Here is a 20,207-nt window from a genome sequence, read left to right as displayed (position 1 = left end):
GCTTCCCAACCTTGAGCTCCTTGAGAAAAGAGCTGCAGTTTCTCACTTTGGAACGAAAATGCCTAGCACACCACTAACCCCTATAGAAGGGAACGTACGCCTCGAGACTCACCCCGAAAACCAGCTTCCAACAGCCTGCAACACGAGGTGATATCAATACGATCACTCCGCACTCAAGAGTGCTTGATAAATGTCCCCAAATTTTACTCAGTGAACACCATGTAAATGAGCTGTCATGTTCCTTCGCTTACAAAATTACTTGCCAATTACACTTAGATGACCCAGCATAATTGCCATGTAAACTGTACCCTGGCTGGGGTAACCTGAATCATCAATTTAACTTTACCCTCTCATCATATGGCACTTAGCACACAATTAAATAAATGGTCAGTCACTGTACATTGTCCCGCAGAATGAAGTGGTTACTTTTGTCATTGGTTTGCCGGTCACAACAATCTGTAACACACCTTCAGCTACAATATCAAAAGCTTTAGAAGAGAACTCTGTGCATTTAAGAAATAATTTCCAAGTTTTCTTTTTAAATTAAAAGCACATGTTTTAAAAGTCTTTGTTTTTTTTTTTTTCTTTTAAAACACACAGACAAAAAAGGCAAGAAAAACCTCATTCCTCCTAAGAGACTTTGCTCCCAAGACCTCAGTTCATAAAAATGGCTCCAAGCCTTTGAAAGTGAATAGCTCCTCAAGCAATTTATAATTTATTTCAGTGTGTGTGTGTGTGTGTGTGTGTGTGTGTGTGTGTGTGTGTAAATAGATGCAGCTCAGCAAGGTTGGTGCTCTTCCCTGATAGACTGGTTAATAACTTATGCACAATGGTGATAGAAAGGTGAGATCCTGGATGCTGGCGGTGACTCTGAGTGACGGGATTCTCATTGGCTTCTCTGGATGCTGCGTCCATGCCTCACACAGGTGAGCACACTGATGTCTCAGCATGGCAACAGCAGGCCAAACACATTCTCAAACAGAGGTTCTGTCTGAAGAGACGATTTGACTTCCAGAACGTACTGTTTGGAGGCCCTGATTGAAAAGGAGGTCAATGCTAGCCCAAATATCTCTCTACCCCCCGAGGTGGAATAATTGATGTGTGGCAGCCCTTAAGGATGTGGAGTCACCAGGGTGATGGATGGATGTACGTATATTATTCACACCTACATCTGCTGATACACAGGTCCCAGTGCAAACACCAGGACTTAAGAATATTGTGTGGATTTAGGACAGTCCCTGAAGGACTCTAGTTCCATTAAAAACTTGTTTTGGCAGCCTGGGGCGTATCTATTCCAACTCCCACACGATTTATGCATTTGAAAGGGGGAACCTAACCACTTTAAAAATAAATTTAATAAATTTCGTAATGTCAAGTCATTAACATCCTATCTAGTCATACAGCATTCATATTGCTAAGTAGTAATATTAAAGCTGCAGGATTTTTAACCCTTCTAATAACTGAATTATCATGCTTATTTTCATTGTGTGTATTTTTTAATTGCTTTATCTTGCCAAAAGAGATGAATCACACCCCTACAAACAAAAGGAAACCTTCAGGGTTCCCCCTTCTTCAGGAGTTCATCTTGTTACAAATGCACTTGACGACACACAGAATTTCAACTTCTTTAGGAATCGGTGACCCATTCCTGCCATATGCCCTTACATATTCGAGGGGGATGTGCAACGGCCGCCCAAATGGAAGAGTCTTCCTTGCCTACCGCTGCTGACGTCACCTTCACAACAGTCACATGACCGGGCATCTTTCTCCTGGTTAATATAAAACTCAGAAGCTTTTATTATTTGTACCGGATAAATTGATTCAAGGTTCCAAAATTCCATGTAATAAGATGTGAGTCCCTTGTCCACAATCAGTGTCCCCAGTCCCCATGTGCATGGCCCACATAAAGCAAGGCCTGTCTGCAAACCTTTCTCCACTGTCCCGTGTACCATACTTCCAGGCACACACTGTTTGACAAGCGTACCGAATCTCTGGTAATCTAGTTCAAAGCAGCCATTACTGTCTGAGAAAAAAGTAAGTGATAAGTTAGTGAACTGGGCACTAAGCATACTCAACATGGTGAGGATTGTTGACTATTTGGGCCTAAGAGCCTAAACCAAGTAGGAAGGAAGTAGTTCTTCCTGACTGAAAGGTAACACACAGAATGAACTATACGAACACTGGAATGTGGTTATGACTGCCACATGTCCAAAATGAGCCCCCCACTCTGCCCACTCCCCCTCCTTGCCACAAGCAATGACAGACTGCCTGAATGCCGTAATTCCTGACAGACCTCCACCCCCACACACCAGAGCAAAGGACTCAGGTTGGGAACTGAGTGTTTCAAATTCTCCAAAGAGAAAAATGGTGGCATATACTGCTAAACACTCAGCTACACTTTAAACTGATGGGAGTCAAGGGACAAGCAAATGGAACTTCAAAGCTCCTGGAAGGCTGTGGCCTGGCTCCTGAGGCTGAAGGGGGTGGCAGGCAACTGAGCCAAACCCACAGCTCTGGCTTTTGAAGTTTGGCTGACAGAGCCCTTAGCTGAGAAGCACAACCCCACGGCAGCCGTTGGTCTTGTGAAGCTCAACTTGCTTAGGCCATGGCTGCCCATCATCTCAGCAGAGAAAAGGAGGCAGGAGAGGTGGGCAGCAGGTAAAAAAAAAAAAAAAAAAAAAAAAAAACTCTGTGATCTCTTAACTTCAAGCAATGAAAAATGGAGTGAGGTAGATGCGAGAGGGCAAGCAAAAGACAGTCAGAAGTGTTTGGGGAAAACCATGAGCGGTACACTATTTTTACTTGTGGTAGAAATAAACTCGATTGAATCAGAAATGGAACACAAAGATCTAGGTGGTGATGGCAAACGTGAGCATCTGCTGATCATTCTCCTAAGCCGGCTTGCTCATTAAATCCAATTGTGGTTATGAAGATGGGCAAGAGCACAGTAAGGAAGGAGCCTCAAGAACAAATGGATTCTGGTGCTCCCCTGCCACCTTGTGGCCACCGCCTCAAATTGCAGGCACGAACACGGTGAACAAAAGGGCTCTCAGAAGGGTGTCCAACAAGGACTCTGATATCTCACACACAAACAGGGATCTGCCTCGGTTCTCACTGCCTCCAGTGAAAGCTGTTCCTAGAGTATGAGGGGGTATTTTTGTTTTGTTGCGTTTGTTTTTGTTTTATTTCATGGCGGCCCTCAGTTGCTGCTGCAGGTTGCTTAAATGCCCATCATGAGAATTTAATTAAATAAGCGGGGGTGGGGGGGCATGACCACCCGTGGCTGTGAAAATGAAAACACGTCTGCGGAAGCAGGTTACTGAATAGAATTCCAACGTGGACTTTCAAATGTCTTACGTAAAAGGACCCAGTGGAACCGAGCAGGCTGCTTGAGCTGGCTAGTTTGCGGGGTGGAAGGTTTTGCTTTTCATTTTATGCTGTTTCACACTGTTTGCTTTTCCAGCTGAATGGCCTAACATTTCTCTTTTTACTAGACACTGAGTGAAAGACGGGCTGAAGCACCCTTTCTCAGTCCACATTACACACTACTCCATCTGTGGAGTGATGACGTCACAGTGCCTTGGTATACACACACACACACACACATACACACACACACACACACACACACACACACGTGCCTGGCACTGCCTGGAGACCCAGTTCATGCCAAGAAATGCTTGGTAGTTTCCATGTCTCCCTGCACCTGAGTCTTACCCACATTCTGTTGGGTGTAGCGTAGAGCGCCATAGACCAAAACAAGGCAAACAAACAGATGTAGTCTGACATTTCTGACTAAACATGAGTGATCCTCAAAAGCAGCTTTTGGTATGAATCTTTGATTTGCCGCTTTAATCTACCCCGTTCTCCTCCCCCACCTCATCTCAGTTCTCATTGCTGAAATGTTCCTAATCTCCGCTTTCACCTACAAACTCTGATCTTAAACTCCACCCTCCATAGGTGAGATTTTAGTTTTGATTTTCATACCCTGGTTTTGCTAGGTGTAGACAGCCAGCATGGCTTCCCAGGTCTGCCTAAGTACAGGCACACATTGTTGAGATGTCTCTGTTCTTTTGGAAGAGATGTCTTGATGGTTTCTTTTCCAAATATTTTTTATTCGCAGTACAGACAAGGGATTGGTTCCTTTAATATTTAAGGTACTCTTGTAAATCCAGAGGTAAAGTAATAGTGACCCAACAGAAGAACAGGCAAAGGTAATGAACAGAAGACCCATGGAAAGAAATGCCAATGACTCCCCCAAACATGGAGAAAGGACAGCTCCGCCTGAAATGCTGTAGGCACAATGACCATCCTGTTAACCACCACGTGGACAAAGCAAGGTTTCAGCAGCAGACGACAGTGGACATGTTCAGCTCTGAGTACAAACAGCACCATCGCCACCAAAGACACTTTAGTAACGGATGGAAGCTTTGAATGTGTGTAACTTTTTAGCCAGAAAGTCTGAATGTAAGGACGCACTCGTAGTGAACAGGATGATTACGGTCTAAGCAAATGCACAGGAGCATCGTTTAAGATAGAAGGCCACACATAACCTAAATGTCTCACATAGAGGTTGCTTAAAATAAACCACGGCACCCTCAGAACGGAAATACTGTCAAGCTGTGCCAAGGGGATAAAGCTGTATTATAGGAACCACCTTTGACCTGTTGCTAGTCTAAGTTGGGCACAAAGCAAAACGTATGTGTGTGGCTGTTCTGAAATGCCTGGGCTAGTGCTGAGATGATAACCAGCGAGAGCAGGGCTGGTGTCTGAGAGAACAGGAGAGGTCCTCCTTGGGCCGTGTAACTGCCATTCCTTCATGAAGTCTCTGTCATTTCTACACCAGCCAGTCAACACCCACATTTGAAGAAGCTCGTCTGTGCTAGAGCATCGAATACTGTACTTCAAGCCCCTTCCCCACTGTGCTCATTCGGCTATCGACGGCAGCCTGGCTTACCCCCGTGGGATTTGTGACTGACTCCTGTCACTCTTCTGTTTGACACAAAGCCAAACCTTCAGTGCCCCAGAGAAATGTATGGTGATTTAAATCGTCACTCAGTGTTCCTTACTGTCCAGTAGCGCCCTTCGAGGCTCACGGGGAGACTCAGCCACACGTGACAGCTTTCCTCCCACGCTTTTCCTCAATTACCTCACCGTGAAAGCCCTGCCCGAGCTCTAAGAGAGTGAGATACGCCCTTCCAGTCCTGCAACTAAATTGTCTCTAAGAAAACAGTAAACCTTTCCTCTGAACTCCATCGTTTATTCTATAAAATTTTACTGATCAGGACTATGTCACGCAACCCATGATCATCGCTGTTCAATTGAAAGCCCCTAAGAGAAGCCAACTTCACTGTGTGCTAACGCCATGGTTCTCAACCTGTGGGTCGCGACCCCCTGGAAGATTAAGATGGCTGAAACACCAAGATTTACATTACAGTTCATAGCAGTAGCAAAGTTACAATTATGAGATAACAATGACAATAATTGTGTGGTTTAGGGTCACCGTAACATGAACTGCGTTAAAGGGTGGCAGCACTGGGAAGTCAAGAATCATTTGCTAACCACTGCCTTAGCATTTCACTATCTGCCTGGCTCCACCGGTGCTTCGTGGACCTGAAATTGAATCATGAACTTGAATCATGAACTCACAGTCGTCATTTTGTCACACAGCTCTCACGTAGCAAATTGAATTACAAGTGTTGCTTCTTAAGACCAGCATGGCTGTGCCTGCTCTTCCGGTACTCTGGATACGAAGGCAGGAGACTGCACGCTGGTGGCCAGCCTGAGCTATGTAGTAAGGTCCCTGGGCTACATAGTTAGCTAGTTCTTCTAACAACTTTAAAACCCTCAGACAATATGAAATTGGTCAATCTTTGCACCATACAGCATGTGACACCTACCCATTTTCCGAGTTTAAGACCGGCCCCGACTCAGATCAGCCATTCCTAACTTACACAGCTGTCTGCTCTGTCTGGACTACAGTAGCGCACTGACTGGCTCTTGATGAGTAAAGGTCTGGTTTGTTTGCCTGGCACTGATGCCGGTGGTGTGGTCCTCATTTGGTGAATTGGGCGTGTATTGCAAAGACTCTGGAGATGACAGCTCTTGTTCTAGAAGCACTTGGGCAGACTGTGAACCTAGCCAGGGTGGCGCCCTCTGCTGCCTCACTCCTGAACATTTCCTTAAAGGAAAGCAATCTAAACACTTGCGATGGCTATTTCCTAAGCGCGCAGTCTATCCCACGGTTATGTCCCCTGGCATGCGCTAGTTATTCCCAATGTTTGTGTTCACTGCGTTTCCACTCGGATATGCATGATTTGAAAGCCTGTGGTGGAAATGGATTAAAAGTTCATCAGGAACTTAGGCGTCAAGTGTGGTCCGTGCACATGTTGGATTAGCATTCAACAACACAGAGCAAACGTTGGTAGATGCGATGCCAATGCAGCTAACAGGAAACATGCTGAGGGAGAGAGAGATCAGGGCCATACCTCAGTGCTGGTTGGTCTTACCCCTATGAAGTAAGAGACAGAACACACTGGATAGTACAGAAACCAAATCAGCAGTTGCTCAGGGATGCAGTGCAGTCTGGGAAGGGCTGAAGGAAGGAATCTCAAAATGCCATGAGGAAGTTTGGGGTGGTGAATACACTCACTACCATGATGTTGGTGGAGTGAATATATCTTTCAGAATGTCAAAGCTCACGAACTAAGATATGCACTCTTGCAGGCCAGACACTTCAGTGGGGCTGTTTGTGAAGAGGGTGGGGTGGACAGCAGTGAAGGAGAGAGAGAAAGGGGAATCTTCCCGATAAGACATTCGTACAATGCCACTTCTGAAATTGGCTTCAGAAAAGAAGAACGGTCACTGCTCACCATACACCATGTCCAAATGACATTTCCTGAAAATGCCAGTTTCCAGAAAGATAGGAATTGTATTTTTGTAGGAGCAGCCAGATTGCAAGCAGATGATTAATTATCATGGAAAATCGCTGATGTACCATAACAATTTCACACTGTTTCCTACAGCTAAAATAAAATTCCTGTGTCTCTCTCAGAGAGGCTTTGTAAAGCTTTAATTGATTAGTATTGGTGACAAACCCTTGGCTGCCATCATGAAAAATAATTGAATTAAGTATCAAGATATAAACGTACAAACTGTTGTTTGGGTATTTGTTTTTCTTTACAAGTAAGTACTGGAAGATGCCAGCTATTCCAATGTATCATACTAGAAAAGACAATCGCTCTCGGGTCTCACACTCCTAAAGAGTCAGTCATGGCATCTAGAAAAGTGATTTAGCAAATATGTCTGACAACCACTACTACTGCGTGACACTGTAAAAACCCCTTTGCTCCTGCGTCAGGGGACAATAGTGGTTTGTATAGACTAAGCTAAGATATGAATCTCTAGGCTCACTTGAACAGTTTTTATAGAAAGATAGACTTTGCCTCTTCTTGAGACTAAAAGAATGTTAGTTCTGCACAATGATACTACAAGATATTAATGGTAAACAGGGATGGGGGATAAGGTGGAAGGAGAGAAGCTGAGTCTCCTCCTATGGTAACTGGCCTGGGAGAGTCCAGGGACTCTCAGTGATTTCTGTAGCACTTCCCAGCAAACCATACACAGGAGGCTAACGTGGCTATCACACATTGCTATTCATAGCATCAGAAGCAAAATGTGAGACTGACTTAACATTTGGTGGACTGGCCTGCAAACCATAGTTTCTCACCATTTGAAAAGCAGAGATAAGCAAACTGTACCTATATCACCTCTATTCTAGCCAGAATAGTCATAGAGGAAAAAAAAATAAGCATCCTCCCTCAAATGTTAACCCATTGACAGAAGCAGACTGTCTTAAAGAGAGGAATATCAGAAAGGACTCTTTGGTGATCCACAGCAAATAAGAAATGACGCCCATGTTTAGGATGAGGACAATGTCTTGAGGCACGGATGGATGCTTGAGCTTCTTTATAGCCACCTATGAAAAGTTCTGCAATTGTTAAGGCTACATAGAGTAAGGCCAGAGACACAGAAGCAAGTTAAACTGAATACTAATATAAAATGTTACTTCTGACACTGCATTAGCAACACTTTAAGTTAAAATAAATACATAAAGTTAGTTGCAACTGCATAAGACAGAATAATACAGAATATTCCCTCATAAAGGAAAATTCGAGCTCTGGGCTACCATGATGTTGAGGGTTAGTTGAGTGCTAGTTGAGGCCAGCACAGGGGTGTCAGCATGTTTTTGTAAGGGAGCTGACACAGAACAGTGCAGTGGGAGACAAGCTATGTAGAAAAGAAAAGGTCCTCGCCAGCCACTCCACAGAGCCATTCCGCCTGGCTTCCAATGAGCGGCCCACAGCTAAGAGACCCGCATGCCCTTGTGCCCTCTGGAACCTCAAAAGCTGGATGTGTGTTTTCCATAAAATATTAAATCAAGAAAATTAAGACAGCACACTTGATGTGAAATAAAGTTCATATAGTCCTGTTTAAACACAGATTAGAATTTCTGTCAGAACAATGCCAGGGCAACGTTGACATTCTAATTAATATAATTTACATCATAAAGCACTGAATATCTTTATCTCGCTATTATGAAATGCCCTCCAAAAAAAAAAAAAAAAAAAAAAAAGAATGAAAAGTGTGCTCTACAGGGAATTGAGTGCGAAGGGCAGTCTGTCCAAACCCAGTAGAAGAGAGACATTTATGGCCACTGGCATTCCCACAGACCATCCACCCAGACCATCCTTGAGCTTCTGCATGTAGCAACTGGCTTCTGAGGCTGTCTGGCTTGCAGTTACAGAAAACATGCTCAAAACACAACACTAGGTAAACTAAAATTCTCTCTTTCATTCCCATCTTTTGTCCTTCTGCAGTCTTTCCCGTAAACCTCCCCGCATGGAGCTCTCTGAGATGCTCACTTACTCCAAATTCTAAGCATGTAAGAGGGGCAGAAATCAACCCCACAGTTGGGCACCCAAGGACTCCTGTTCATTGCCTGTGTCAGTTTTATGCTATCTGTGAAAGGAATAAAGATGGCACCCTTACAGCGTGGGTTTTCATTTCCTATGACAACGTGCTTTTTTGTCACGCTTTGTCACACTCCGGTCCATGGTTTCCACCCCTTCATAATTGATATCGGCAATTTGAAGCATTCAGAACAAACCTCCTGAGGTTCATCAAATGTACCCTGCTATAATTCCTGCTATAAACAGACTCAAAGCATAGTCACCCAAGTGTTATTCACAGTGACTCCCTGGTTTTCTCTAAGCACAGGGCCCGACATGGTGACAGTTGTATTAATTATCTGCTGAAAAATCCACATGGCAGCAGAAATGATGGAGATCGTCATTTTAAATATTTTATTAAAATAGCCAAGTGTATAACAGATTAAATAGACCTTCTTGATAATGAGGGGCTCATTAATTTTACAAGAACTCTAGAAAGCTTCAGAATGGTCATCAGAATTTTCTCTTTGATTCATTTTTTTTTCCCCAAGAAGAGGGAACTCTTCAGTCATCACTTTAGAGAACACAGATCTAATAAGATTCTCTAAGGTGTTTTAAAAATCGTGGCCCCTTTGGAGAAAGCTTTGAAGCATCTGTCTGAAATGTGGAGCCTTAGGGGCCATGTTGCTTGAAATGCCTGAAACTGGTCACTAAAGCTTGGGATCATTGTAATGACTTTTGGTAACTAAAATTAATGCTGGACCTAAACAAACCGTGACCCTGAAGTTCTTGACGGAAAGAGAACAATAGGGTCTGCTTACCAAGTGTGTCTCCAGGTACAGCCGGAGGCTGTCTGTCTCTGCTTTAGGGGGGGTCCAGTTCTCGGTGGTCTCCATGGCTTCATTTAACCACTGAATGAACTCATCCAGCTTGTTCACAAACCCCTTTGAGAGAAGAGGAAGAAGAAAAGGAACAAAGGGAGCATTAGTTGTTTATTTTTTAAAGTCAACCTTAAAAATTCTAAACTTTGCCTCAAACTGTGGTAACTCCTCCTACTGTTCTGTTCTTCTGTTTGAGGAGGGGGGCATCATTGTTGGTTGTTGTGGTTGGTTGGTTGGTTTGACTTTGGTTTTGGTGATGACCACTGTTCCTGGCCCCAAATCCTTCCTAACAGGAAATCAGCGCTCCTCCTGGATTTTACCAAGGAGTAAGGAGTACTTTCCTAGAGAATAATTAGACCACGGGGTGCACTGCATAAGTTACCTCAGAACATCTCTAGTGCATGACAGACTTCTGCTTGCCCATGTCCAAACCACATCCTCATGTGGCATTCGGTACAGATGACCTTATCCACTCACAGAGCTGAGATACTAGAGCTAAATGTGTTTTAGATTTAACTATGTCTAAAGATAGCTGGATGTGTCCCATCAACAGCTCAAGTTTCTGTGACTGAGCTTGTGGGTACTCGGGAGGAGAGGAGGGCAAAAAAGTGGCACCAGGAACAAATGCAGACAGACACCCGACTGGCTGAGTATGTCTGGACGGGAAGAAATATTCTTGCCCAGGAAGCACAAATCACAATAATCTTGCGATTTTTCAAATAGTGGTTATAAAATTTTATTGACCATTTAAAAGAACACATCTGTGGAGACAGAAAATATTTTGAAAAAGTGAAAATCCAGCTATAAACCGAACCTGGCGCCTGCTTTCCATCTATAGGTCAACAGCGCCACCTGGAGGTCATGCGGAGCAAGGGCAGGCTTCCATGTTCATTCTGGTATGCCGTTTCCCTATTGTATCAATCATACCCTCTTTCTTTTTCGTCCTTTCTTTCTCCTTTTCCTTTCTTTCTTTCTTTCTTTCTTTCTTTCTTTCTTTCTTTCTTTCTTTCTTTCTTTCTTTCTTTCTTTCTTTCTTTCTTTCTTTCTTTCTTTCTCTTTTTACCTTTAATTAATTTTGATCGATACATTAATGCCTTATTGATGACATCCCAAGACAAAAATAAGCCAATAAGTAGGTGTTCACTTTCTGTGTCATGCTTCTCAGAAGATGGATTTTATTATTTAGTGCATCCAAGATAATTTTTTTAAATTCACAACCGGAAATTTGAGCAGTGTTCCCTTAGTGGACTATGAGGAAAAGGGAACTGAGATAGAATGTTAGAAAACAGAAAAGTAGAGGAACAAAGCCCAGAGACACACTCCTGTCCCGAAAGGGGAGATCAGACATGTTACAGAGGCCACAGTCTCTACTAGAGAGTGCTACCCTTGTCCCGGGTAGATCTGTCTGCCACACAGTGAAGTAATGCATCCGTGTTTTCCTGGGCTTTCCTGAGACGATGTCAACCCTTCACAAATGCCCACCTGTCGTATTTAAGACAGATGTCCTCAGATGTACCTGCTAGTCCCACAAGCATGGCAGATTCCAGTGGGAGCTCAAGACATCAGACAGTGCCCTGAAAGTGGAAGTTTTGAGGAGGAGTTAAGAGACCCTTCGGTGAGCATATAAACATATAGAGACATCCATTATCTGTCACCTGCAGGAGAGTGTAAATGGCTGACAACTGAGACAAAAATCATCATTTTAGTGCACACATCAGCTACTGCTTACTGTTAAGTTTGACTTGAGTTGTTGTATATAAATTGGTGTGTGGATAAAGTTAAGTCAGGAAGCAAACCATTTGGAAATGAGTTGAATCTGAAGGACAAATAGTTAAATATGCTATTTTAAATATAATCAATACTAGATGATTAATTATCCCCCCCTCAAAACAACCATGAAAGCATATGATAATGTTCGGGGTCCTCATCATAGATGCTGTTAGTCAAAGAGTTTTAGGCCATGCATGTCAGATTTATATATTTAAATATTTATAGCAAGATTCTACTATGTACTAAGCAAACTGTTAGACACGAATGGGCACCAGAATGATGAATATTGGTATTTTTAAAAAGCCAGCAGAACATAAAACATGTCTCAACTCTGATATATTGGATTCAAATGATATTGTACAAAAAAACAATCTAATGAGGAGTGAGGAAAATAGTCTGTTATAGTCAGAACTCTTACCTGTTCCAGAATTTATTTCTTCCCATGTTTAGTGCTGAGGGACATGAGTACGCTTCTCTTAGTGTCACAACTATCATAGTCAGGTTTCTTCCTACCCGGCCTGCCCTGCGCTGTGTGGAGAACGCACCTCCCACAACCCACAGCACTAACCCTGAAGTAAGTACCTCAGCTCCTCCACCTTCACACGGATCTCTTTCTACTCCCTTTTTGGAAACAGGCTCCCCAAGAACGTTTACTTCAGAGTTCACTCCTAGCACACTAAGGGGAAATTTACAGGAGGTTAAATGTTTGAACAAGATCATTCTACCTGTGCCTTAACAGACCGAGTGACTCGGTTTACTTAAGGAGGAAGTGGGCATCAGACAGCGTTAGCCACATCCTGGATGCCCAGTTTCTCTATGGTGTCTGTCATCTGGATGTGAGCCACATGTACCTGTGTGTCTTCACCTCAAAAGCATTCTGTCTCCTGGTAGAGACCTCAGATGTGATTTCTGAGCCAGACTAGATCGAATCAACTGCCTTCAAACAGGGCCATGCCAAAGAACCCCAGAATCGTGAACTACTTAACTTAATGGAGAAAACAGTGGTCAGCTTCTATTGGTGAGTATTTTTAATCGTTAAAACCTAATTGGCACTATCTCAGTATTCCACAGTTAAGGGCTCAGTGAACTCCTCCAGACAATTCTAGCTGAAGTAATAAGCACCCCTCTGTACATCTAGGATCTGTTGTGTAAAATAAAACACTTAGGACCTGTAATGATTACAGGAGGTGGGGACTGTTGTCACTCTCAGTATGCAGATGAGAAGAGTAAGTGCCCTGTCCTTGCCCTGTCCCTGCCCTGTCCCTGCCCTGTCCCTGCCCTGGAGCTAAAGGTGATGGACTCAGTACCCAAATACAGAGTCTCATTGGTACCACATGACATCATGGAAGACTTTACTGGCTTTCTTCACTGAAATTGAAAGTTGAAAATAAATGAAGATTGTGTAAAGATGACAGAAGATGGTATATGAAGAGAGAGAGAGAAAAAAACATTCATCGTGAGCCAGGGTGGACATTAAGGAACGGTGGTAGAGCCACTCAGACTGAATTTGGTCCCAGTAGTTACTACAGGAATTTTTTCCTGCCGTTGAAATAAGTCCCTTCACCTATAAAATTCAGACAATAATGTTCATTTTTGAGGTTCCATAAGATTACCGTGAAAATGCACTAAGTGAGACCTCTTTCCCAACACCCACTGCTGCCACCAAGGTTTGGGGAACATTGCAGAAGAGGAGGCAATGGAAAATGGAACGAATGGGAGGAGCACGGTGAGACACTCCCTTCTGGATTAATGTGGTACCCTCCAGACCTCCCAGCAGCTATGACGACAGAAAGACCCCTGGGACATAATCTAAGATGAGGCGTGAGCTCCAAGCTACACGAAAGACTGTCCCAAAGGCTAAGAAGTTGGGGAGGACTCAGTACAGTCACTCTGACCTCTACATGTACATGTGCATGAATTTACCCTTTCCTAGTGCAAACACATGTAGAACACACACACATGAACACACTTGATTATTCAACAAGTGCACAGCACTGTGCTAGGCACTGCTGGGAAGATGAATGAGGAAATTCTCACACAGTCACAGCCTGACAGGTGGCAGCCACTGCTCTGGGTACACAGAGACAACAAGTTTCTGCGGGTTAGCAAGGATGCCACCAACAAATGTTTCTATTAATAGCCAAACTCTGAAAAATAAAATTTGACACCTTAAAAAAATACCCAATCTTGGAAATAAGTCTTTAGCAGTGGGGCCACCAACAAGTAACACTTAAGGGACACCACAAACTCCCTGCTGTATAGTGTTATTTAGACTCTGAGAATTAGTAAGTTAGACCTCCATTTGGAAGTAAAATTATGCACCCAGATTGGATGTGAGCCTCCTGCAGGATGTAGATTCGTGCACTTCTAAACATAATTCTTTTACAAAATTCCTATCTGAAGATTCTAATTTAGGTTTTTATACAATCACTTTCAAATTCGGCTTATCTCTTCCTGACCACGAATCCACTTGCATGCTGCTGGGCCACCAGATCCAGAGGCTCTGGGTAAAAGTCCTGGAAATTACAGACATTTGTCTCCTCTGCTTCACTCGTTTGCCTCCTTCTTGTTCACAAAGCCCAGAGCAGGAGAGAAAGAGGGCTAAGACGGAAGAGAGGTGCCAATGGTGACAGGATGCTTCATGGAACATTTAAGTTATTTACTAGAGGTTCAATGGGTAGCTTTAGAATATAAAAGCATACTGGTACAATTGTCCCAGAGGGAACAAAAGCAAAGAGGGGGAAAGTCAAGAAATAGCTTTATCTAAAATGCAACAGAGAGAGACAGTCCATTCTGAGCTCAGGGTTATGCTAGAGGGAAACTGAGTTGAAATCTGCAGGCCCTGGCAATCCTTGTGACAGTGATCTCAACGAGGACTAGAGGAGCCCAGGAAGACACCTGTTCTACAGTGGGGAAGGATTCCTGGAAAGGGTCAGATGCAGATATTTACTCCCAAACAATGGACAGAAGCAGGGACCCCTGTGGTTGAATTGGGGAAAGGTTGGACTAAGCTGAGGAGGAGGGCGACCCCATAGAAGACCAGCAGTCTCAGCTAACCTGGACCCCTGAGGTCTCTCAGACACTGAGCCCCTAACCAGGCAGCACACACCAGCTGATATGAGGCCCCCAACACATACACGGTAGAGGACTGCCTGGTCTGGCCTCGATGAGAAAAGATGCACCTAACCCTTGAGAGACTTGAGGCCCCAGAGAGGTCTGTTGAGGTGAGGGTAGGGAGTAGGGTGGGGACATCTCTTGGAGATGGGGGGAGGAGAGATGGGATTAGGAACAGTTAGAGGGTGGACTAGGAGGGGGCTATTGACCAGACTGTTAAAAAAAAGATTAAAGAATAAAAATAATAATAATAATTGGGAAAAATAGATACTTTGAATTCAGTTGCTCCCGATTTGTGTATACAAAGAAATTATCAAAGATTCTGAGAGCAAAAGAAAACCAGCATACAAATTGTGAAAGCCTAATTTTAAAAGCTTAAAAATGCTCCAGAATAAACTGCAAGTAGTAATAAACAAGGCCAACTAATACATATTAGCTGAGCGCTTACTTGTCAAACTTTATTTTAATCCTCACAAGAGCCCTGTAAATTTCCCATACACGCTGCTCCGTAGGGAGGAAGTTGAGACACGGACAGTCTCGGATGTGAGGAGCTGGAGGTGCTCCCAAGCGAATCTGAGGGTGCTCCCAGTTAACCTCATCATGCCCAAAGATTTGTGGGCTTCCGCTAACTTTACCTCAGCACTTTGCATGGAGTGCCCCCAAACCTGCAGGAAAACTTGGGCAGATTAGTTGATTATTATTTGCCTATAAGCACAAAATATTTGACATATTTATACCTTTGAATTTAGGCTATTAATACTTTGAAAGTTTTTTTTTAAGACTAACTTTTATTGTATGTGTGTAGGTGGTGTGTCTGCATGAGTGACTGTTTGCCGTGTATATGCAGTGTCCCAAAAAGCCAGAACCCTGGAACTGGAGCTACCAAGAGTTGTGAGCTACCATGTGGGTGCTGGGAATCGAACCTGGGTCCTCCGGAAAAACAGCCAGTGCTCTTAAACACTGATCCATCTCTCTAGCTCTTTGGAAGGCTTAATTGTAGGTTTCCCGTGAGCATTTAAATTTTAAATGCTTAATATTTCAGTTCTTCATCCCGCCTATCTTAATAGTTAACAGTATTTCTGAATCACAACAGATTTCTCAATGCATAAACAAAGACAGTGGGGCACAGAGGTATTATGCATGTCACTTCCATCCTAAAGTTATGGAATGATTGTTTAGGACTCTTTTGCCAGGTGTGGACCACCACACCAGACTATGCAGACAGACTTACCTCATGGGTACAAAGAGAGAAAAAAGGGTGGTAACACTTCTGCTAGTGGCTCTGATTGCCACGCCCCTGCACCACACCACTCAGCCAGCCATTTCCCGGCTCGGATTTGATGCTTTCTTCCTGTTCTAATCCTTCTCTCACTTTTTTCTTGATTATTGTTTCTTTTTCTGTCTTTTTCTCCTCTTTCCTCCTTCTCCAAGCTCCATCCTGTCTTATTCTTCACTCCTTGGCACTCTTTTCTCTTTTTCTCCCTTTCTCCTCTTTTTTTTCTGGTGTCTTCTAGCGACAGCTGAAGTCCTTCCCACTATTTTGTTAGGGGTAGTCATATATCTTCAGTAAGCACCATTTCCTGGTAGTTCCATAAAATGTTCAGGGACAAAAAGAAGAGGCTGTTTCTTGACGCTGAAGAGCGGAGCTGAACTCCTTGGATTTGCACCAAGTGTTTTCCTCTTCAGTAAGACCTTACAAATCAAACATCTTCTACAGGAACACACGTGGATTAATGGAGTGTAAGGGTACCAAGGGTACTTAAAAGGTTATGTGTAAGGTTGAGTTCCTACCTAAGTAGTCTAACTTTTCTCTAGGGAACATGATTTAGGGTTATCATTCTTAGAACGGTGATAAAATTCCATGTGCAGAGATGATCGTGTAGGCAAGAAAATGCAACAAGCGGCAGTAGAGCTTCAGGGCAGCGAATCAGAAGAGGACACGGCTCGGTGGGTTCTCTCACTGCAGCAGAGAGCACACAGGCTCTCCAAACACCCCTTCAAATCTGCCTACCCAACCAAGGGAAATGAGGTTGAAAACATTACACACCGGGCTGGAGTGCGCATTCAGGGGATATTTGTGCCAGAAGAACTTAGGCATCACATCATCAAACATTAAAGTACCACTGTTAATTTTAAAGTTATCCTAGGCATCTTTTGGACAAGAGTTCTGGGTTCAAAGTAAAAAGATAGATGAAGGCTTTGGGAATAATGCAAAGTTTCCTAAAGATGATGTCATTACGCAGGAAGGTAGGTCCAGGATAAAGCGAAGCCTATTATTGGATGAGAAGGAAGGGTAGGCGGGGAAAAGTCTTGGAAGAAGGAAAAAGCGAGATTGAGGCAGAGAGAGGTAAGATGGAAGAAGACACAGAGGACCTGCCTGCCCATCTGTGTGCATAGAGACATGTTGTTATGAAAACAAGGAATGGATGTGTACAGGATTTTGTATTTTCTGGATGGGCAAATTACATATATCAGTTGGATCCGAGATATTGTGTGGCATGTTCTTTCATGTGGTGCCACGTTAGAGCGTCCTCTGGACCACTTGGGTCAGAGAGAGCCAAGGGCAGGGGCGAGCGAAGCGGAACACCAGGTCAGAGCGAGAGGAGTGGCAAACGGAAGCCTAACGTGGTAACAGGAGGGACGCGCCTTTATTTTTAATACTACCAAAACAGTTTACAGTGCTACTGATTAAAACTCACGTATATATTCTCTACACTGGGTAACACCAGGCCGGCGGAATTAAGTATTAAACTGCCCATTTTGTTAAACTCCACAAATGTACCAGTGTAGGTTGTCTTGTTTTCTAAACACTTCATTTATTAAGACTTCACAATAAATCAGAAACTGTACCAGGTTCCAGGATTCCCAGATGGGAGACATAGACCCTTAAACAGTACATCAAACACTGAATGTGAAAATTCCTCTATACTTAGAACTTACTGGGAAGTCAGATGAACATAGAAAATACAATGTTCATGAGGTCACCAAAACTCAAAAAGAAGCAAAGAAAGCACAGGACCTCTCACCTATGAGAATCCTAGGCTATAATGCATACATTCTTCTATGGAAGCGTGCACGTTGTATAACATTTAGAAAGGTGACTGAAAAAAAATGGTATATTAGGAAATGAAGAAGGCCAGAGCTCAGGCAGAAAGACACAGACTGTGAGAGAAAATATGAAGTTTACTGTTCTACTTTTCAACTCGTGGTGTTTTGTTTGTTTTTCCTCTTCTTTCTTCCTTGTCTTTTTTGGGTGTGTGGCGTGGTGGGGGTGGAGGGATAAGCCCTATGGAGGGATAAGCTTCATGCCTTCAGAATTGCATAAATGTCCACAGGATGCATGGCTTGAGACTGGGAAAGTTTGATGGTTAGCATAATCCAAGTGCATGGTATTTAATTTGTGAGCTCATTACAATAAAGTGAGTTCTTAAAAAGGAAACTCTGAAGAAATTTTGTCTTCTTTGAGTTTTGTTGATATTCATTATAGGAATTCATAAATATTTTTGATTAATTTTAAGATGGCAATACTGTGTTCTATGGTAATATAAATATTACCTTGTTATGGAAAATAAATATCTGTTTTTAAAATAGTGAAAATGAGGAGTTTGCTGTATGTAAATGTATGGCTGTCTGGCTTAAGATACAACTAGGTTTCTATTTCTCTTCTGTACTTAATCCACAGTGTTACTATAAAAAACTCTACTGCATACAGAGTAAGGGTGGAAATACTATTCTAGTATTACTGCGAGAATTGTCTGATCTTTGCAGACCCCTGAAATGGTCTTAGAAACCACTGAGATGTATCTGGATCACAGTCTGGGGACCTCTCATAAATATGCCCCTAAAGGGTCAGGAGCCACCAGGAAAGACGTTTACTTGGCAGCTTCTAATAGTAAACTAAAAGTCTGACCGTCATCAGACAAGAATAAATGATTTGGAAAAGGTAGTCGAGGGCATGAAAGGAACATAGAGCTCTGTGGCAAATAAAACCCAAAAGGGAACAGCTTGTTGTGAGAGTTCTGAGTAGTTGAACATAACACTGGAAAGGGGAACACAGCGAGAAAGATGCTGGGCCACATGAGATGTGTAAGTGTTTGGACTTCATCCTGAGGGCTGTAAGTGGTTACTAGATCATTGAAGCAGGAGAAAGAAAGATTTTTATTGATATCTTAAAAGACTCACTTTGTTGTGTGGGAAACAGTTTGCAAGGCCAAGAAGAGAGAAGCCATCCCAAAGGCTGTTGGGAAGGCATTGGTTAGGTTAGAGTAGGGCAGCTTTTAGCTTGCTATCAGTTGCTGGAATAAAGCACGGAATAAAACTAACTTGGGTACAAAGAGCTTCTCTGGCTTACTAGTTACAGTGTATCACTGAGGGAATCCGAAGCAGGAACTAAAGTAATGAATGCTGCTTACAGGCTTGCTCCCTCTGGCTTGACAAGTTGTTCCTCTTATATGGCCCAGGCCCATCTGCTCAGAGAAAAAACACCCACAGTGAGTTGAGTCTTCGATGTCAATGAACAGTTAATAAAATGTCTCACAGATATAACCACAGGACAGCTTAGTGGCAGTTCTTCAATGGAAAGTCTCTCTTCCCAGATGACCCTCGGATGGTGTTATGGTTTGAATATGCATGGCCCAGTGGATAAGTGGCACTATTAGAAGGTGTGACCCTGTTAGAGTAGGTGTGACTTTGTTGGAATAGGTGTGTCACTGTGAGTATGGGCTTTAAAACCCTCATCCTAGCTGCCTGGAAGTCAGTATTCTGCTAGCAGCTTTCAGAGAAGATGTAGAACTCTCAGCTCCTCCTGCACCATGCCTGCCTGGATGGATGCTGCCATGTTCCTGCCTTGATGATACTGGACTGAACCTCTGAACCTAGAAGCCAGCCTCAATTAAATGTTGTCTTTATAAGAGTCGCCTTTGTTATGGTGTCTGTTCACAGCAGTAAAATGCTAAGACAGATGGTGTCTTAGTCAGGGTTTGTATTCATCATGACCAAGAAGCAAGTTGGGGAGGAAAGGGTTTATTCAGTTTATGCTTTCACATTGCAGTTTGTCACAAAAACAAACAAACAAACAAAAACAGGACAGGAACTCAAACAGGGCAGGAACTTGGAGGCAGGAGCTGATGCAGAGGATGTTACTCACTGGCTTGCTTCCCTCCCCTGGCTTGCTCAGCCTGCTTTTTTATAGAACCTGAGGTCTACCAGCCCAGGGATGGCACCACCCACAATGGGCTGGACCCTCCCTCCTTGATCACTTATTGAGAAAATGCCTTACAGCTGGATGTCATGGAGGCATTTCCTCAAGGGATACTCCTCTCTCTGTGATAACTCCAGCTTGTGTCAAGTTGACACATAAAAGCAGCCAATACAGATGAGCCAATTTGATTAAAACTAACCAGTGGAGTAAATATGGACAGATATGCCAGCTTACCAAGAGTGCTGTAGGGCAAAATGAACAAGACCGATTAGTGACAACAAATGATGGAGA

General features: G+C 43.3%; 1 protein-coding gene across 1 annotated transcript in view; it reads right to left on the bottom strand.

Annotated features, from left to right (window-relative positions):
• Window positions 1–20,207, bottom strand: part of AKAP6 (A-kinase anchoring protein 6) — a gene marked incomplete at its 5' end in the record, with an annotated part of 305,320 nt that overhangs the window by 197,786 nt on the left and 87,327 nt on the right. The window contains one exon of the mRNA XM_080912298.1: window positions 9,773–9,895. Coding sequence (XP_080768424.1) covers window positions 9,773–9,895 — 123 coding nt within the window. The remainder of the gene's footprint in view (window positions 1–9,772; window positions 9,896–20,207) is intronic.

Source organism: Micromys minutus, assembly GCF_963924665.1.
Source record: "Micromys minutus genome assembly, chromosome: 1".
Lineage (NCBI taxonomy): Eukaryota > Metazoa > Chordata > Mammalia > Rodentia > Muridae > Micromys > Micromys minutus.
This window is presented reverse-complemented; position numbering and strand designations above follow the sequence as displayed.